The 14,891-nt window shown below is 37.1% G+C and overlaps 1 protein-coding gene and 1 non-coding gene across 8 annotated transcripts in view; both read left to right on the plus strand.

Moving 5' to 3' along the window:
- Nucleotides 1–14,891, plus strand: part of SNRPN (small nuclear ribonucleoprotein polypeptide N) — a 34,144-nt gene that overhangs the window by 5,030 nt on the left and 14,223 nt on the right. For 2 of the 7 annotated variants that reach the window (XM_060401539.1, XM_060401541.1), the window contains exons 2-10: nucleotides 1,968–2,039; nucleotides 2,618–2,686; nucleotides 3,894–4,045; nucleotides 6,659–6,770; nucleotides 7,213–7,365; nucleotides 7,794–7,932; nucleotides 8,299–8,424; nucleotides 8,531–9,849; nucleotides 12,048–12,787. In XM_060401539.1, coding sequence (XP_060257522.1) covers nucleotides 2,684–2,686; nucleotides 3,894–4,045; nucleotides 6,659–6,770; nucleotides 7,213–7,365; nucleotides 7,794–7,932; nucleotides 8,299–8,424; nucleotides 8,531–8,568 — 723 coding nt within the window. In that variant the 5' untranslated portion in view covers nucleotides 1,968–2,039; nucleotides 2,618–2,683 and the 3' untranslated portion in view covers nucleotides 8,569–9,849; nucleotides 12,048–12,787. Of the gene's footprint in view, nucleotides 1–1,967; nucleotides 2,040–2,540; nucleotides 2,687–3,893; nucleotides 4,046–6,658; nucleotides 6,771–7,212; nucleotides 7,366–7,793; nucleotides 7,933–8,298; nucleotides 8,425–8,530; nucleotides 9,850–12,047; nucleotides 12,788–14,891 lie in introns of all 7 variants that reach the window. The other 5 variants (XM_060401536.1, XM_060401540.1, XM_060401538.1 and 2 more) reach the window with 4 other exon arrangements.
- Nucleotides 12,263–12,336, plus strand: LOC114109250 (small nucleolar RNA SNORD107). Its single transcript, XR_003585928.1, has one exon. It is a non-coding gene; the product is annotated as a small nucleolar RNA SNORD107 (small nucleolar RNA).

Below are 14,891 nucleotides of genomic sequence, written 5' to 3' on the forward strand. Positions count from 1 at the left end.
CTTATGACCTTTGGTATTTCTGTGTTGTCTGTTGTAACTTCTCCTTTTTCATTTTTCGTTTTGTTGATTTGAGTCTTCCCCCTTTTGTTCTTGATGGGATCCTCAGTTTTATCTTCTCACAGAATCAGCTTTGCAATGAATTTTGCTGTAGTCTCCATTTCTTTTTCATTTGTTTCTTCTGATCTTTGTGATTTCTTTCCTTCTACTAGCTTTAGGGTTTTTTTGTTGTTCTTTTTCTAGTTGACTTTAGGTGTAACATTAGGTTGTTTATGTGATGTCTCTTTTTTCTTGAGGTGGCTTGTATATCTATAAATTTCCCTCTTAGCACTGCTTTTATTGCATCCAATAGATTTTGAGTTGTGTTTTCATTGTCATTTGTTTCTAGACTTATTTTGATTTCCTTTTTGATTTCTTTAGTGAGCTGTTGGTTATTCAGAAGCCTGTTTAACCTCCATGTGTTTGTGTTTTTTATAGTACTTTTCTTGTAGTTGATACCTAATCTTACAGCCTTATCAGAAAAGATGCTTGAAATGATTTCAACTTTAAAAAATTTAACCAAGGGTTTGATTTCTAGCCCAGGATGTGATCTATCCTGGAGAATGTTCCATGTGCACTTGAGAAAAAAGTGGTCTATTTTTTTGTGGATGAAATACCCTGTAGATATCAATTAGGTCTAACTGATCCATTGTATCAGTTAAAACTTGGGTTTTCTTATTGATTTCCTGTCTGGATCATCTGTCCATTGGTGTGAGTGGGATATTTTTAAGTCCCCTATTGTGTCACCCTGTTACCAAAATCAGACAAAGATGCCACAAAAAAGGAAATTACAGGCCAATTACTGATGAACATAGATGAACAAATCCTCAACTAAATGTTAGCAAACAGAATCCAATGGTGGGCTTTATCCAGGGATGCAAGGATTCTTCAGTATACACAAATCAGTCAATATGATTCACCATATTAACAAATTGAAATATAAAAATCACATGATCTTCTCAGTAGATGAAGAGAAAGCCTTTTACAAAATTAAACACCCATTTATGATAAAACCTCACCAGGGAGTAGGCATAGAAGGAACATACCTCAACATAATAAAGGCTGTATATGACCAACTCAGAGCAAACGTTATCCTCAGTGCTGAAAACCTGAAAGCATTTCCTTTAAATTCAGGAATAAGATGAGTCCACTCTCACCACTCTTACCACTATCATTCAACATAGTTTTGAAAGTCCTAGCCTTAGCAGCCTGAGAAGAAAAAGATATAGAAGGAATCCAGATTGGAAAAGGAGAAACTACATTTATTGAGGGTAGGATTGACTTACAGAAAAAGCTGCACACAGGATGCATGGCAGTTTGCATGCGGAGAACAAAGCTTGGGAGAGTCCGAGTAATGGTCATTTTATTTTATTTTTTTTAGAAAACCTAATACCCTCCAAATTCTCTTTAAAATGTAGTGAACTGACACAAAATTTTTCTAATTGTAGGGAAATACTGCCTCTACAGTTTACCATCCTTACTGAACTATTTGCATAACCTTGTTAAACTCTCTTCTAATCTATTATAGTTTTACACACCATTCTTTTTTGTTGATACCATAGATCTTAACCACTATTTAAATGATTTTATTTTCACATAAGAAAATAGATGATTGTAAATTACTTAACCAGCTTACTGTTTGTAAATTTCTCTATTGAAAACAATGGAGACAGCAATCTTACTTGAAATGTTTGCATTGTTGAAAGTATAATTATACTAGATTTGTTTATGATACTGAGTTACTTTTACATGTAAAACCAAATTCCCATTCATAAAGAACATAATGTGTATGTTTGCTTTTTAAATATAATTAGCAGTTTGAGACCACTTAATAGTTTTGGCTAGGTTTGGTTCATACTTATTAGAAGCATTTTCTTAAGTATATCTGGGGAAATGATAGTATTCTAATGCTTGTTTCTTTGATTACTAAGAAAGTTGACTGTACATACATGTAAGCATTCAGTAGTGGTATGTCGCCTTTTGACAAAGGACATCTTAAGCAGGTACGTGATAATATATTGTATTCTTAGTGAAGAGATATTTCCTAGCATTATTCTGAAGGGACTTTGGCTTGGTGCGGGGAGGTAACACTGAGGTTGAAAGCATTTAGGTGGTTTAGCCAAGGAGCAAAATCTGGGTTAACTCAGGAGGAATTCAAATGGAGAAACTTAGGAATACCAAAATGTTGAAGTTGAGATTACTTGGTATTAATTTGTGACCAGAGAATTAAACACCTTAGAATAAGGATGGAAAAAGAGAATACTACATTTTGGGAATATTAATAGAAAAGCTTATTTTTGAAACTTTAAAGAATTTTCTGTGTAAAATTACATTCAACAAACTGGTAACTTACAGGTGTGCAAAAAATGGGAGATAAGGTGATCAAATAGTGAAATTTGGTGTTTAATTGGTGGGTATAAGAATGAAATGGAGTGATTTAAGATTTTCTGCCTGTTTTAAACCATGGTAGATGTGGTGCAGCTTGATCATGCTTTCCTCTGCAGGCTCCATCTACTATTTGAAGCTTCTGCCTCAGCTTGCATTGTTTGTAAGAGAACCTGCGTCATACCTTTATCTGTAGCCTTCCCTTAGGTCTTAAGGATCCTGAAACTTTCCTGTGGACATTGAATTTGGTGGAACAGCAATCATGGTAAGATGTTTATTAGGGTAGAGGGGAGAGCAGCTATTCTCTCAATATATTGGATTTCCAGAGTGTGGGTGTTTTGGGGTTCTTAATAGGGAATTAATCTATAGTGATGATACCTCATTGCATTGAATAAAAACTGGAGAAAACCTCGGTATGGTGTCCTGTTATAGAGATCTTGCATTGTGAAGAAAAACAGAACAGAATTTTTGGTCATATTTACAGTGGTGAGGGATCACCTGCAGATGAGGGACTCAAGAGGTCAGATTTCAATAGATTGAAAAGTCTACTTTGAAAATGGATGGTCCAGTAAAACCACAGCAGAGGAACAGGCTTGGAATCAGTGGGGAAGAAAAATGGAGGTCTTCAAGGCTTGATTGGTACAAAGGAAAGCAGTCTAGAGAGATTCAGCATCCTGATCCGTTTTGTGGTTCTGTTTAAGTTTAGGTAACCAAGAACATACATTCTTAATGGGAAGGATATTCAAAGGAACTGAAAATTAGTTTTTGAGGAATGAGAAGAATCTTAGATTTTTAGAGTGGTTTGGGGTCTTCCAGAGGTCCACAGTATGTAAATAGTATTTCTGCATATAAAGATTTCAGTGGAGTGGTCACTTGGGATGAAAATCTTTTTAAAAGGTGCCTTAGTGGCACCTTTAAAAAAAATAAAAGTTTGAGGAACACTGATGAAAGTTCTGAATGATATAAGAGGTGGGGTGTAAGCTGGGATAGAGGCCTTTAAAAGAGAACTGAAAAATAATACATTGTGTTTACATTGGGTTGACAGAAACTGCAAAGTTTTTGATGGAGATAGGAATTTCCCGCCAATTGTCTAGGTGTCTAGTAGGAAAAGAAATAGTTCTAAGGATCAAGTACTCTGCAGGAGAGTGAGGTTTGGGATTCAAATTGGGAAAGGACAGGGATTAGAATGATGGTATGCTAAAAGGGAGAACTGGGTTTGGGGATCTATTGGGGATGTCATATATTTAGGGCAGTGGAAAACTACATAGGGATTCTGAAAAGCAGACCATTTCATAAGTGGTCCTGGGTCCAAATTTAGTATCCTAAAGGTAAGGTAAGAAAAGATTGACTGCATGATGTTTTTGTTAAGAAAGCAGCCAAATTTGGATTGGCATAGGAGTGGGGAAGAAACAGGAAAGGGTTAGAAAGTAGCTGCAGACAGTGATGACTAACTCTTACCTTACTCCTTCCAGACTGTGGGAAAGAGTAGCAAGATGCTGCAGCACATTGACTATAGGATGAGATGTATCCTGCAAGATGGTCGCATCTTCATTGGCACTTTTAAGGCTTTTGACAAGCATATGAACTTGATCCTCTGTGATTGTGATGAGTTCAGGAAGATCAAGTAAGGCCATTTTGGGTTTGGGCAGTGGGGTCCTGAGGGAGAGGCAGAACAGTTTAAGGGTAAAGGAGGATAAAGTAAGTAGTTAGGGTACCTGCTGAAGGAGACAGGAAAAATGGCAGTCCTGTCCTGGTCTCATCTCTGAATTGGATGAATCTCCCAGTATTAGAGTCACCATATCCACACTACTATTTTATTATTTTTTTATTTTAATTTCAAAAGTGGAATTATGAACTAAAACTGAGGAAAAAAGCTGTATGCTACTCTCAGAATAACAATTTATGTTTATTTAGAAAATTGAGATCAAAGGAATTGTAAGAGTCACAATTACTCTTCATGGTTGAGTTGAAATGAGAATAGAATAGTTCAGGCCTGGTCTAGCAGTTGTTCAGCCAGCCTCTTTGCCTGCCTGTTGTTTTGTCTGAACTCACGTGGTCAGTGTTGATTTGGTGGCGGCCTCTAACCTCCCTTGCTTATTTTGGAGGTCTGTCCATGCTCTTTCTCCAGAAATAACTTCAGTATGCTTGTGCCTTACCTACGACGCAATCCTCTTTGCACCTGTGTTTGAGGAACTTCCTTTAACAATAAGAGCGTGGCACTTGGCAGATCCCAGAGCTATTACACTCAATTGACTTTTCATTCAGAGTATTTGAGTCAGTGCTTGTAATATCTCTAGATGTTCAAAATGGTTTTGTATCAGGCTCTTATCTAGGGGCAGAATTTACATTGACCATTGGCTTGATTTCTTCTGTTCCCACAGTTGATGATATATTGTCCAAAAATTTAATTTGACCAATTCACTTAGAATTTTATGTATGAAGAGAAAGGTGATGATGCTTTGCCTGCCTGCTATACACGTCTGTTCTCAAATCTTAATAGAATCTATAACATATTCCTTGTCTTTTTGTTTTTATTCTTAATTTTCTTCCTGCATATGAAGTTGGGTCATTTCAGAAATTCTAGATGATGAATGCTAAGTTAATGATCAATGTTAAGGTTTTGTTTAAATAATCTACATTTTTACTGGAAACGATTTTTAAAAAATTACAACTTTGATAAATACTAAAGACAACTGAGAGTGCTTTATCCTTAATTTATGTCTCATTCTTCAGTAGTTTTAGGGATAATTTCACCTAAATAAGGCACTATCTCTATGGTAGAAGTTGTATGCATATATGACTTTTGCTGCTGACACATGAGGAAATTAGACTAACAGAAGTTCAAAAAGTTTTCAGAAAGATTTCCCCTGATTATACCCATGCATACTCAGTCACTTTGGTTGTGTCTGACTCTTTGCCACCTCATGGACTGTAGCCTGCCAGGCTGCCCTGTCCATGAGATTCTCCTGACAAGAACACTGGAGTGGCTTGCCATCTTCCAGGACTCAGACCCACATCTCTTATGTCTCCTGCATTGACAGATGAGTTCTTTACCATTAGCACCACCTGGGAAGCCACTTCCCATGGTTATATAATATGTGGTAAGTCTAGGAATAAGCAGGTGTCTGCTATTAGACTGTTGCTGTTCTCATCCCTTATTTCAGTTGTCTGTCATCAATATTTACTTAATTAGTTAAAAATGATTTAAATCCCATTTTAACATAAAAACTTGGTTTCAATGTTTCCTGTCTTCAAAGTCTTAGCCAGTGTTGATCACTTTATAATGATCTCCTTATAACAGAAATAATTGAATTACTGTGTAGTGCATTAGAAAATAATGTAGTGTTGTAGGTCAGTTATACTTCAAAAACAAACTCAGAAAACGAGATCGAATTTGTGGCTGCCAGAAGCAGGGGGTGGTGGGGCGAATTGGATGAAAGTGGTTAAAAATTATGAATTTCCATTTTTAAGATAATTAGGTACAAGGGATGTGATGCAGAGCATGAGAAATGAAATTAGCAGTGCTGTCTGTTATACATGAAAGTTATTAAAAGAGTTCATCACAAGGAAAAACATTTTTTTTCTTTTGTATCTGTAAGACATGTTGGAGGTCCACTAAAATTATTGTGGTAGTCATTTCATGAAATAAGTAAGTCATTATGGTATAGACCTTGAAGTTAACACAGTATGGTTTGTCAATTGTATGTCAGTAAAACTGGAAGGAGAAAGATAAAATTCTAAGTTTTGCTATCAGTAAAGACCCTTATGCTGGAAAAGATTGAGGGCAGGAGGAGAAGAGGGTGACAGAGGATGAGATGATTGGATGGTATCACTGACTCAATGGGCGTGAGTTTGAACAAACTCTGGGAGACAGTGAAAGATAGGAAAGTATATTGTGCTGCAGTTCCTGGGGTCGCAGAGTCAGCATGACTTACCAGTTGAACAATAGCAACAACTATTAAAAGAATCTTAGCAATGTTATTTGCATCTATGTTTCACAAAGAAGAAATTAGTTTTGCTATAGTACAACATTGAGGGAATATTCTGAAAGTTTGATGTATGATAGGAAAAGAGCTCACGTTATATATCGAGTCTAGTTTTCTTTGTTTTTGTCACGACTCAGTAACTGAGCATGACTATCTGGGCATGGATTACTGTCTTGATAGGTAATTATCTATAAAAATGTTAGTGAGTCGATCCATAACTTACCATACTAAAATTTTCTTCCCGTTTATAGGCCAAAGAATGCTAAGCAGCCAGAGCGTGAAGAAAAGCGAGTTTTGGGTCTGGTGTTGTTGCGTGGGGAGAACTTGGTTTCCATGACTGTGGAGGGACCACCCCCCAAAGATGTAAGAAAGATGTAGGACAGGACAGAACATTAATGTGGGAGGGAATCACATTGTTTGAATTATGTGCTAAATGAGTGTACAACAGAGACAAAGTATACTATACCTTTGTCAAAATGTGCCTGGCACTTGATATAAGTTCTTGTTTGTCTATAATGGGAGATTAAGCATATTCTATAGAGTTATGCTGACTACAATCTAGTTAAGGGTAGGAGTGCTGATTTATTTTCTCTTGATAGGATCATGAAAATATATGGGCTCCCAATTTGACTAGTGTACATCTAGTCTGTAGGATGCTTCTCTTGATGCTATTTTCAATATAGAACCTCATATGAGATAGGGTATATGGGAAAATGTTGGAAAGAGGTAATTATTTAGGAATGATTATTGATAGATAGGTTTCATAAATTTGATTTCAAGCTATATATGTATTTTTTTGTTTCAGACTGGCATTGCTCGGGTACCACTTGCTGGAGCTGCAGGGGGCCCTGGGGTTGGCAGGGCAGCTGGCAGAGGCGTTCCAGCTGGTGTTCCAATTCCCCAGGCTCCTGCTGGATTAGCAGGACCTGTCCGAGGGGTTGGGGGCCCATCTCAACAGGTGAGGAACCAGGAATGTTATTGAGAGAAAGTACCTGGAATCTGATATTGAGGAGGTAGAAAAAACTGAGTGAACATCCTGTACTGCGTAAAGCAGTATATGCTGTAGAGGGAAGAGAGGTAAAAATATACATTATGAAGCCACCATGATAGCAGTAACTCAGCACTGATGAGCAAAGAGGAATATGGATGGATAAACCAGAGTTGAGCATGCAAAGGGCTGATGAGGTTAAAAGTGGACATGTTCATTTTAAAGGATAGTGTGATAGTGGTGATAGTGTGCTTTAAATGAGAAAAATGGGAGAAGTGCAGAATTACTATAATTACTTTATGTTTAATAAATAGTGTATGATCAGCCTTTTATTTTCTGTATTTGAATGATGTGAGGAAGTGTTAATATTTGCTGTCTATCTGTGTGTTCTTTCTCAGGTAATGACCCCACAGGGAAGAGGCACTGTAGCAGCTGCTGCAGTTGCTGCTACTGCCAGCATTGCTGGAGCTCCAACTCAGTATCCACCAGGACGGGGGACTGCACCTACACCTGTTGGTCGAGCAACCCCACCTCCAGGTAAGGAATTGGTGGAGAATTCGGTTCTAAAAGGAATTCTAAAAGAATTTGGTTGTTAGATACCAATGTGGATCTGTGAAATAAAATCATGATGACCAAAATCACTCTTTAAGAAGATACTGAATTAAGGCTCAGCCTAACTCCCTAACTAGGAACTTGGAATATGTTTTCACTTTTGGCCATTGATTTTTAATGAAAAGCTATGGACTCTTGAATTGGGATGATCTGACGTAGCAGTGGTCAAGGAGAAATTTGTTCAACTCTTTACTTACTACCTGGCTTATTTTTTTAACTATTATCTTGTGCTTTATGCTACCATCTTAGCTGATTTATGTGCCTTTTTTTTCCTGCCATTTTTCTTTCTAGGAATTATGGCTCCTCCACCTGGTATGAGACCACCCATGGGCCCACCAATTGGGCTTCCTCCTACTCGTGGGACACCAATAGGCATGCCCCCTCCAGGAATGAGACCCCCTCCACCAGGGATAAGAGGTGAGTGAGTGTTAATAATTTTCTCAGTGGTACTAGCCAGGCCCCTGAATATTTATGTTTGACTATTTTTTTATGATCTCATGGAATTTTGCTTTTTCTTTTCAAGGTCCACCTCCCCCAGGAATGCGTCCACCAAGACCCTAGGATACTGTTGATCCTTCTTAGTCACTTTTTGTCCTGCAATGCAGCTTGTGAAATGTGTGAAATGTTTGTGAGCTTTTGTCCCCTTCTGCTCCATTAATATTAGCTAATAAATGCATAGAGCAATTAAACTGTGAGGTACTGTTGTACATTTTTTGCCTTTTGATGTTTTTTTAGAGGTCAGAGTTAAGATTGGGATTTTTCTGGTCTTGAAGTTATTATGGATGAGGTAAATCCTGTTAACCAACTCATTTAAATAATTTTGTCTTTAGGTCTTATGGTAAAACTGTTGTGATACTTGTTTTAGCTTCACAACTTTGACTTTGTGCACTGGCTGGTATCATATAATAAACTTTATACTGACCCCTCTACTTTACCATGCTATATATACTTGAAGGAAAGTAGGGATGTGATGCCTTGTAAGGTCATCTTTAGAAGGAAACTGATACTGAATTAGATTTTGTTTCTTCAATCAAAGTATTTGAAATGGGAAGGTTCTCCCTTCCTTGCAAACTTACTTCAGTTGATGACCTTTTTGGACGTAGTGTCTTGTGCCTTTCTGGTCAGAGAGACGACATGATCCTGGAGTAATCATCATTCCCTACCAGTGAGTAAGTATTTACAAATTTTAAAATGAATGGTAGAGTATGGGTCCTGGGACACTTCTTTAAATTTTACTTTTAGGCTGCACTGTGCACCATGTAGGATCTTAGTTCCCTGACCAAGGATCAGATGCACACCCCCTACGTTGGAAGCATGGTGTCTTAACCACTGGACTACCAGGGAAGAGCCTAGTTGACTGTTAAGCACCAGCGACAATCATATCCAGCTGCATCATTTAGTGGTGCATGGGAAGTTCAGAGAAGTAGACAGTATCTTCCAAACAAATAATTAACAAATGCCCAAATATCTAGGTCTAGTTAGAGTTGATACGTGACAGTGAAATCTTTTAAAAGGAAGAGGTTGAAGGTTTCAGGTTTTATGGCTAAGGTTTCAACTAGACAATAAATGAGTCCTTATTGACTGTAGCAATTAGCTTGTAAAACACCACAGTTCAAGACTGGTAATAACTCCTTACTAATTTAAGACTTGTAGACTAATTTATCTTCTGCTTTGATTTTATCAGCAGAGATTGTATCTGTGTCGCCTTTTCCAGCTTTTAAATCATGGCCTTTCAAATAACAGTCTCTGGAAGAAGAGGGGCATTCAAAATGACTACAGGTGCTGGCCCCAACTTTATATGATCTATCCCAAAGTAATTTTTAGATTAATGGCCACTTTCAGGTAAGAAACAAAAGCAGCCAAGCCTTCCTTGGTTTAGGAGATTTTATAATACATGAGATAACTTTTTTAGAGTTTGTGAATGTTACAAAGAAACTTTGTGATAACTGAGCCCCAGGCATTTGGATCTCTGTAGGCAAAACCATTCTCTTAGGAGAAAATTGACCCTGATATATATGACAGATACACAACCCTCATTTTTTATTTTTTTTTATTTTTCCAACCCTCATTTTTTAGAGAAAAAGTATGTAAAGAGTTTATTTTCTAAGAAGCTTGGTCTCTGGATCAGCTTTAAATAATTTGTGGTACATTTTTATGTTTTTGGAAAGAAAATACTCATCCTTGTATAGATCTGCTGATGTGCATAGCCTTTGCTACTACTGCTAAGTCGCTTCAGTCGTGTCTGACTCTGTGTGACCCCAGAGACGGCAGCCCGCCAGGCTCCCCCGTCCCTGGGATTCTCCAGGCAAGAATACTGGAGTGGGTTGCCATTTCCTTCGCCAGTGCATAAAAGTGAAAGTGAAGTCGCTTAGTGGTGTCCGACTCTTAGCGACCCCATGGACTGCAGCCTACCAGGCTCCTCCATCCATGGGATTTTCCAGGCAAGAGTACTGGAGTGGGGTGCCAGTGCCTTCTCCGGCATAGCCTTTAGATATGCATATTTAAAGACTACTTGTTCTCTAATATTAATTAAAGATGGCCTCTTTTGCAAGTTAGAGGTGAATGGCAAGAACCCTAGATTATGCAAAAAGCTTACTTCCATTATTTTTGCTTGGTGATAATAGTATTTTTCTCTGGTTAGAACTTGATTTTTTTTTTTTTTTTGAGAACTCTTCATTGTAGAACCCATACAAAGAAAACTTAGGTGTAAGAGAAGTATGGGTATTTTGTTGTGGATTGCTAGGTCTGCTTCTACAGTGTTATTTTTTGGTCACATACTAATACCAACATAGTCAGTTTTTAGACACTCATGAAGTAAATACTTGGTGTCTCTAAGAGTTTCTCCTACATACCTGCATTTGAATGAGTGCATGTTCACCTAAAACATAGTTGGACAACAACTTCCTGGTTTCCTGTTCACATTTACTGTAATGTAATTTACTGTAATGTTCACATTACATTCACTGTGGCTCCATAAAGATATACATATTGTATAGCAATGTATATTTTTATTGTGGTTTACAATTTTCAGTAGAATTCTGGGACTTTTAAAAATTGAAGTAAGAAGTTGGTATTTAATAATTAATACTACCTTTCTGGTTTTGAGTTGTTTGTGGTATTCTGTGCTTATGTGATAGACAAACTGATGTTAGTTTAGAAGCATGTGAGATGTGACATAGTTCCCTGCTTCCATAGACTCAGTACTCACTTGTGTAATCATGTCTAATTTTAGAAGTCTTCTAATTTTTCCCAGCTTCACTGATAGCATTGTATAAATTTAAATAAATTCATAAATTTAAATTCATAAATAGCATTGTATAATTTTAAAGTATACAGCATGATGTCTTGTAATAGGTATATATTGTGAAGATTACCACAGTAAGATGAATTAGCACATCTGTTGCCTTATGGAATTATTTTTTGGTAATAAGAACATTTAAGATCTATTTGTAAAATTTGTCATAGCAGATTTTAAGTGTACCATATATTAACTGTAGTCATCATGCTCTACATCAGATCCTTAGAGTTTATTCATCATATAATTGAAAGTTTATTACTTTTGATCAGCATTTCCCCATTTCTTCTACCCCCTAAGCCCCTGGCAGCAATCACCATTCTAGTCTTCAGATTTTTTAGATTCCACATTAAGTGAGATAGAAAATTTTCAACTTTTGTAAACAAAACTCATGTTTTGTTTTTAATAGGTCTTTACTTAAAGGAGTAATTTATGGGATTATGTGAAAATGGTAGAATTTTCAAAATCCTGCAAATATCACAAAAAAACACTTTACTATGTTAATTTCAAGTAAGACTTATTACTCATTTCAGCAGGTAGTCAGTTACAAACCTCTGTTGTATTATGAAATGTTCAGATACATGTTATTGAGTTTATAATACATTGCCAGATTCTGTTTTATTCATCTTTGCATTCTAACTCCTGTGGGATGTGCCATAAATATAAAAATGTTCAAAATTTGAATTTTCTTAGATAAAGCAAATCATCTTATCATGGATTTTTTTTTGTCTTGAAACTTTTTCAGTCATATGCAGTACCTTTTTGCCCACATAATTGATGCCTCTGAAAGGAAGAGAGAATTTGGATACTGAATTTTCTGATGTGTTAATGTGGATCCTACCCAGTAATGTTGCAACAAGGCTAAAAATCTTACTTAACTACGTTTAGGACAGAACAAACCACACCAGGTAAAATAATCTTGTTTTTTTAAAAAAGAGCATATTACAGAGGCCTTGGCTAGGTTTATGATGACATAGGACCTTGTCTGAACATGATGATTTCAAAATTTGAGCTTAAAAGGACACTCTGAAATCTAGTCAATGTGCCTCAATAGACTTTTCAGACATTATTCTTGGCAGAAATGTTGTCCTGACATGTGAAGCCTGAATGGCTAAAATTGGCAGGTGTAGCAGTACACTTTGTGCCAGTTCTTTAGACATCCCTTGTTTTCTTTTCGTAGATTTTTGTAATTATTTTCTTTTTTTCTTCCTTTTTTATATGTGCGCATATATATATGTGTGTATATATGTGTGTGTGTGTGTGTGTGTGTGTGTGTACCACACACACTGTTCAAAGCAAAAATGGAAGCTCATCTTGGATCTCAGAAGGCACATATGTGACAAGGTGGAAACAAAGACAGAAACAAGATCAAAAGAAAGGAAACTACCACATCTTGGATCAAACATTGGAAACCAGCTCTGGGTGTCTAAGTGATGTCCAGAAAGAATGTTTATGGGACGTATTTTATGAAATGCAGTGAATGTGGTAAGTGCTGCCACATGGATGTTGGTGTTTAAGGACAGTTTATTTCTCTTCAGTTGTCTGCAGTTGATCAGTGCGATCAGAGCCTATCACAGAGTAAATGCTTAAGAGAGATACCATTACTGATGTTTTAAAATTTTATTAGATACTTATATTAGTGAATGTTAACTTGGATTAGTGTCAGATTAGAATCTAGGGCTATCTGATATACTCTGAATACTTACTAGTCAGTAAGTTTGGCTCCTCTCTGGGAGTAGCTGTTTAGTAAATAGCAGGATTTATTGTAGAGAAGCTAAGTACTTTGTCATGAAGTTTACAGGGTATTCATAGGGATACATTTTAGTCATTTTTGTCAAAAGTGGAAATACGTGCAATTTGAGTTCATAGGAGTGAGCATATCTTTGTTGCTTAGTGAGATGATGAAGTTCTACTAGAAGAGAAGTATTTGAAATGTACTTTTGCTTGTTCTAGATTTGAATGTTGGTGAGTAGCATCAGATATTCACACAGCCAGTGTATCTTTGCAAACAGTGCATAGGGGCAGTTAGTACAGGGGAGCTGCTCCTTTATTGCTACAGGATACTTACTTCAGCTTTTTAAATGGTAGATGAAGTCTTCTTTCTGTGACTTCTGCCCTTCAGTCATAAAAATGACTAATAAAAAATACAAAGCAATAGTAGATGTTTTAAGAAATATTTCTAAGAATAGAAACAATCTCAGTGAGTAGTATGTTTTCTTAGACATGGTAATTTCTACCTACAGTGGCAACTCACTCCAGTACTCTTGCCTGGAGAATCCCATGGAGGGAGGAGCCTGGTAGGCTACAGTCCATGGGGTTGCAAAGAGTTGGACAACTGAGTGACTTCACTTTCACTTTACCCTGGCTGGTGAACTTGGCTGGAACACTGGCTTTGAATTTTATATAGACTGAGCAGTTTTTTTGACTAAGACAGTGAATTGTGGCCCTAAGTGATGTCAAAGCAACAATACAAATATTCCATCCCCTCAAATTGCTGAAGTCACAAAGAAGAAACTTATGAAAGTCTTGTTACAGAATAATATTTTTGTTGTCTAAGATTATAACATGGCAGGTTTTGGAAAGATGGTTTTTCTAATAATGGAAATATTTCTAATACCGGAAAGATAGATTTTTCTAATATTCTTCCTTTATTAGAATTAAACATTAATGGTTCACTGGAGGCCTTGGTGTCATTATGACTTTTTTTTCACCAAAGCCTATAATAAAAATTGGGATCTAACAGGTTTTTGATAGGAATTTTTGTTACACTATTGTCTCAATTATTGGTAAGTACAAAAAGTTGGCCATGGGGTCGCAAAGAGTCAGACACGACTGAGCGACTAAAGTGAACTGAACTGATAGGCAAAATTTGGCTTTCAGTGTAATGTTTATTTTCTGATTATTTTTTGTAAGGATTGAGTCAAGAAGTGAGAAAATTTATTGTGCCAGCCAGAATCTAATATCAGGGAATTGTGTGGTACAGTTCCCCCTGCCCCTGGCTGTACCTTGTAGCTTGTGGAATCTTAGTTCCCAAACCAGAGATTGAACCCAGGCCCTCAGTAGTCAGTGTGGACTCCCAATCGCTGGACTGCCAGGGAATTCCCTGGGTAACACTATACTGTCTTAAACTTACCTATGTGAGAGTTCCAAATTTTGATTAGGGGCTTTTCTGAAGAGAGATGTGTATCTCTTACTGAATGCCTTTACCTGTTTCAGTCTGGCTCACTAGGGAATAAAACTTCTGTGTTTAAAAAAAAAAGTCATTTTTTATTGTAAAGTAGTTAGCCTCCAATTAGAATAAATAAACTTAAATTTTAAAAAAGGCATTAAAAAAAAAGAGCTGTTATTTATGGCTGCACTGGGTCTTTGGTGCTGTGTGTGGGCTTTCTCCAGCTGTGGCGAGTGGGGGCTGCTCTCCTTGTGGTGGTTGGGCTTCTCACTGCAGTGGTTTCCCCTGTTGCAGAGCGCAGGCTCTAGGCATGTGGAGGCTGTAATTACAGCTCATGAGCTCTAGAGCACTGTCTAGAGCTGTAGTGCACAGGCTTAGTTGTCCCTTAGCATGTTGGATCTTCCTGGACCAGAGGTTGAA

Source organism: Ovis aries, chromosome 18 (genome assembly GCF_016772045.2).
Source record: "Ovis aries strain OAR_USU_Benz2616 breed Rambouillet chromosome 18, ARS-UI_Ramb_v3.0, whole genome shotgun sequence".
NCBI lineage: Eukaryota > Metazoa > Chordata > Mammalia > Artiodactyla > Bovidae > Ovis > Ovis aries.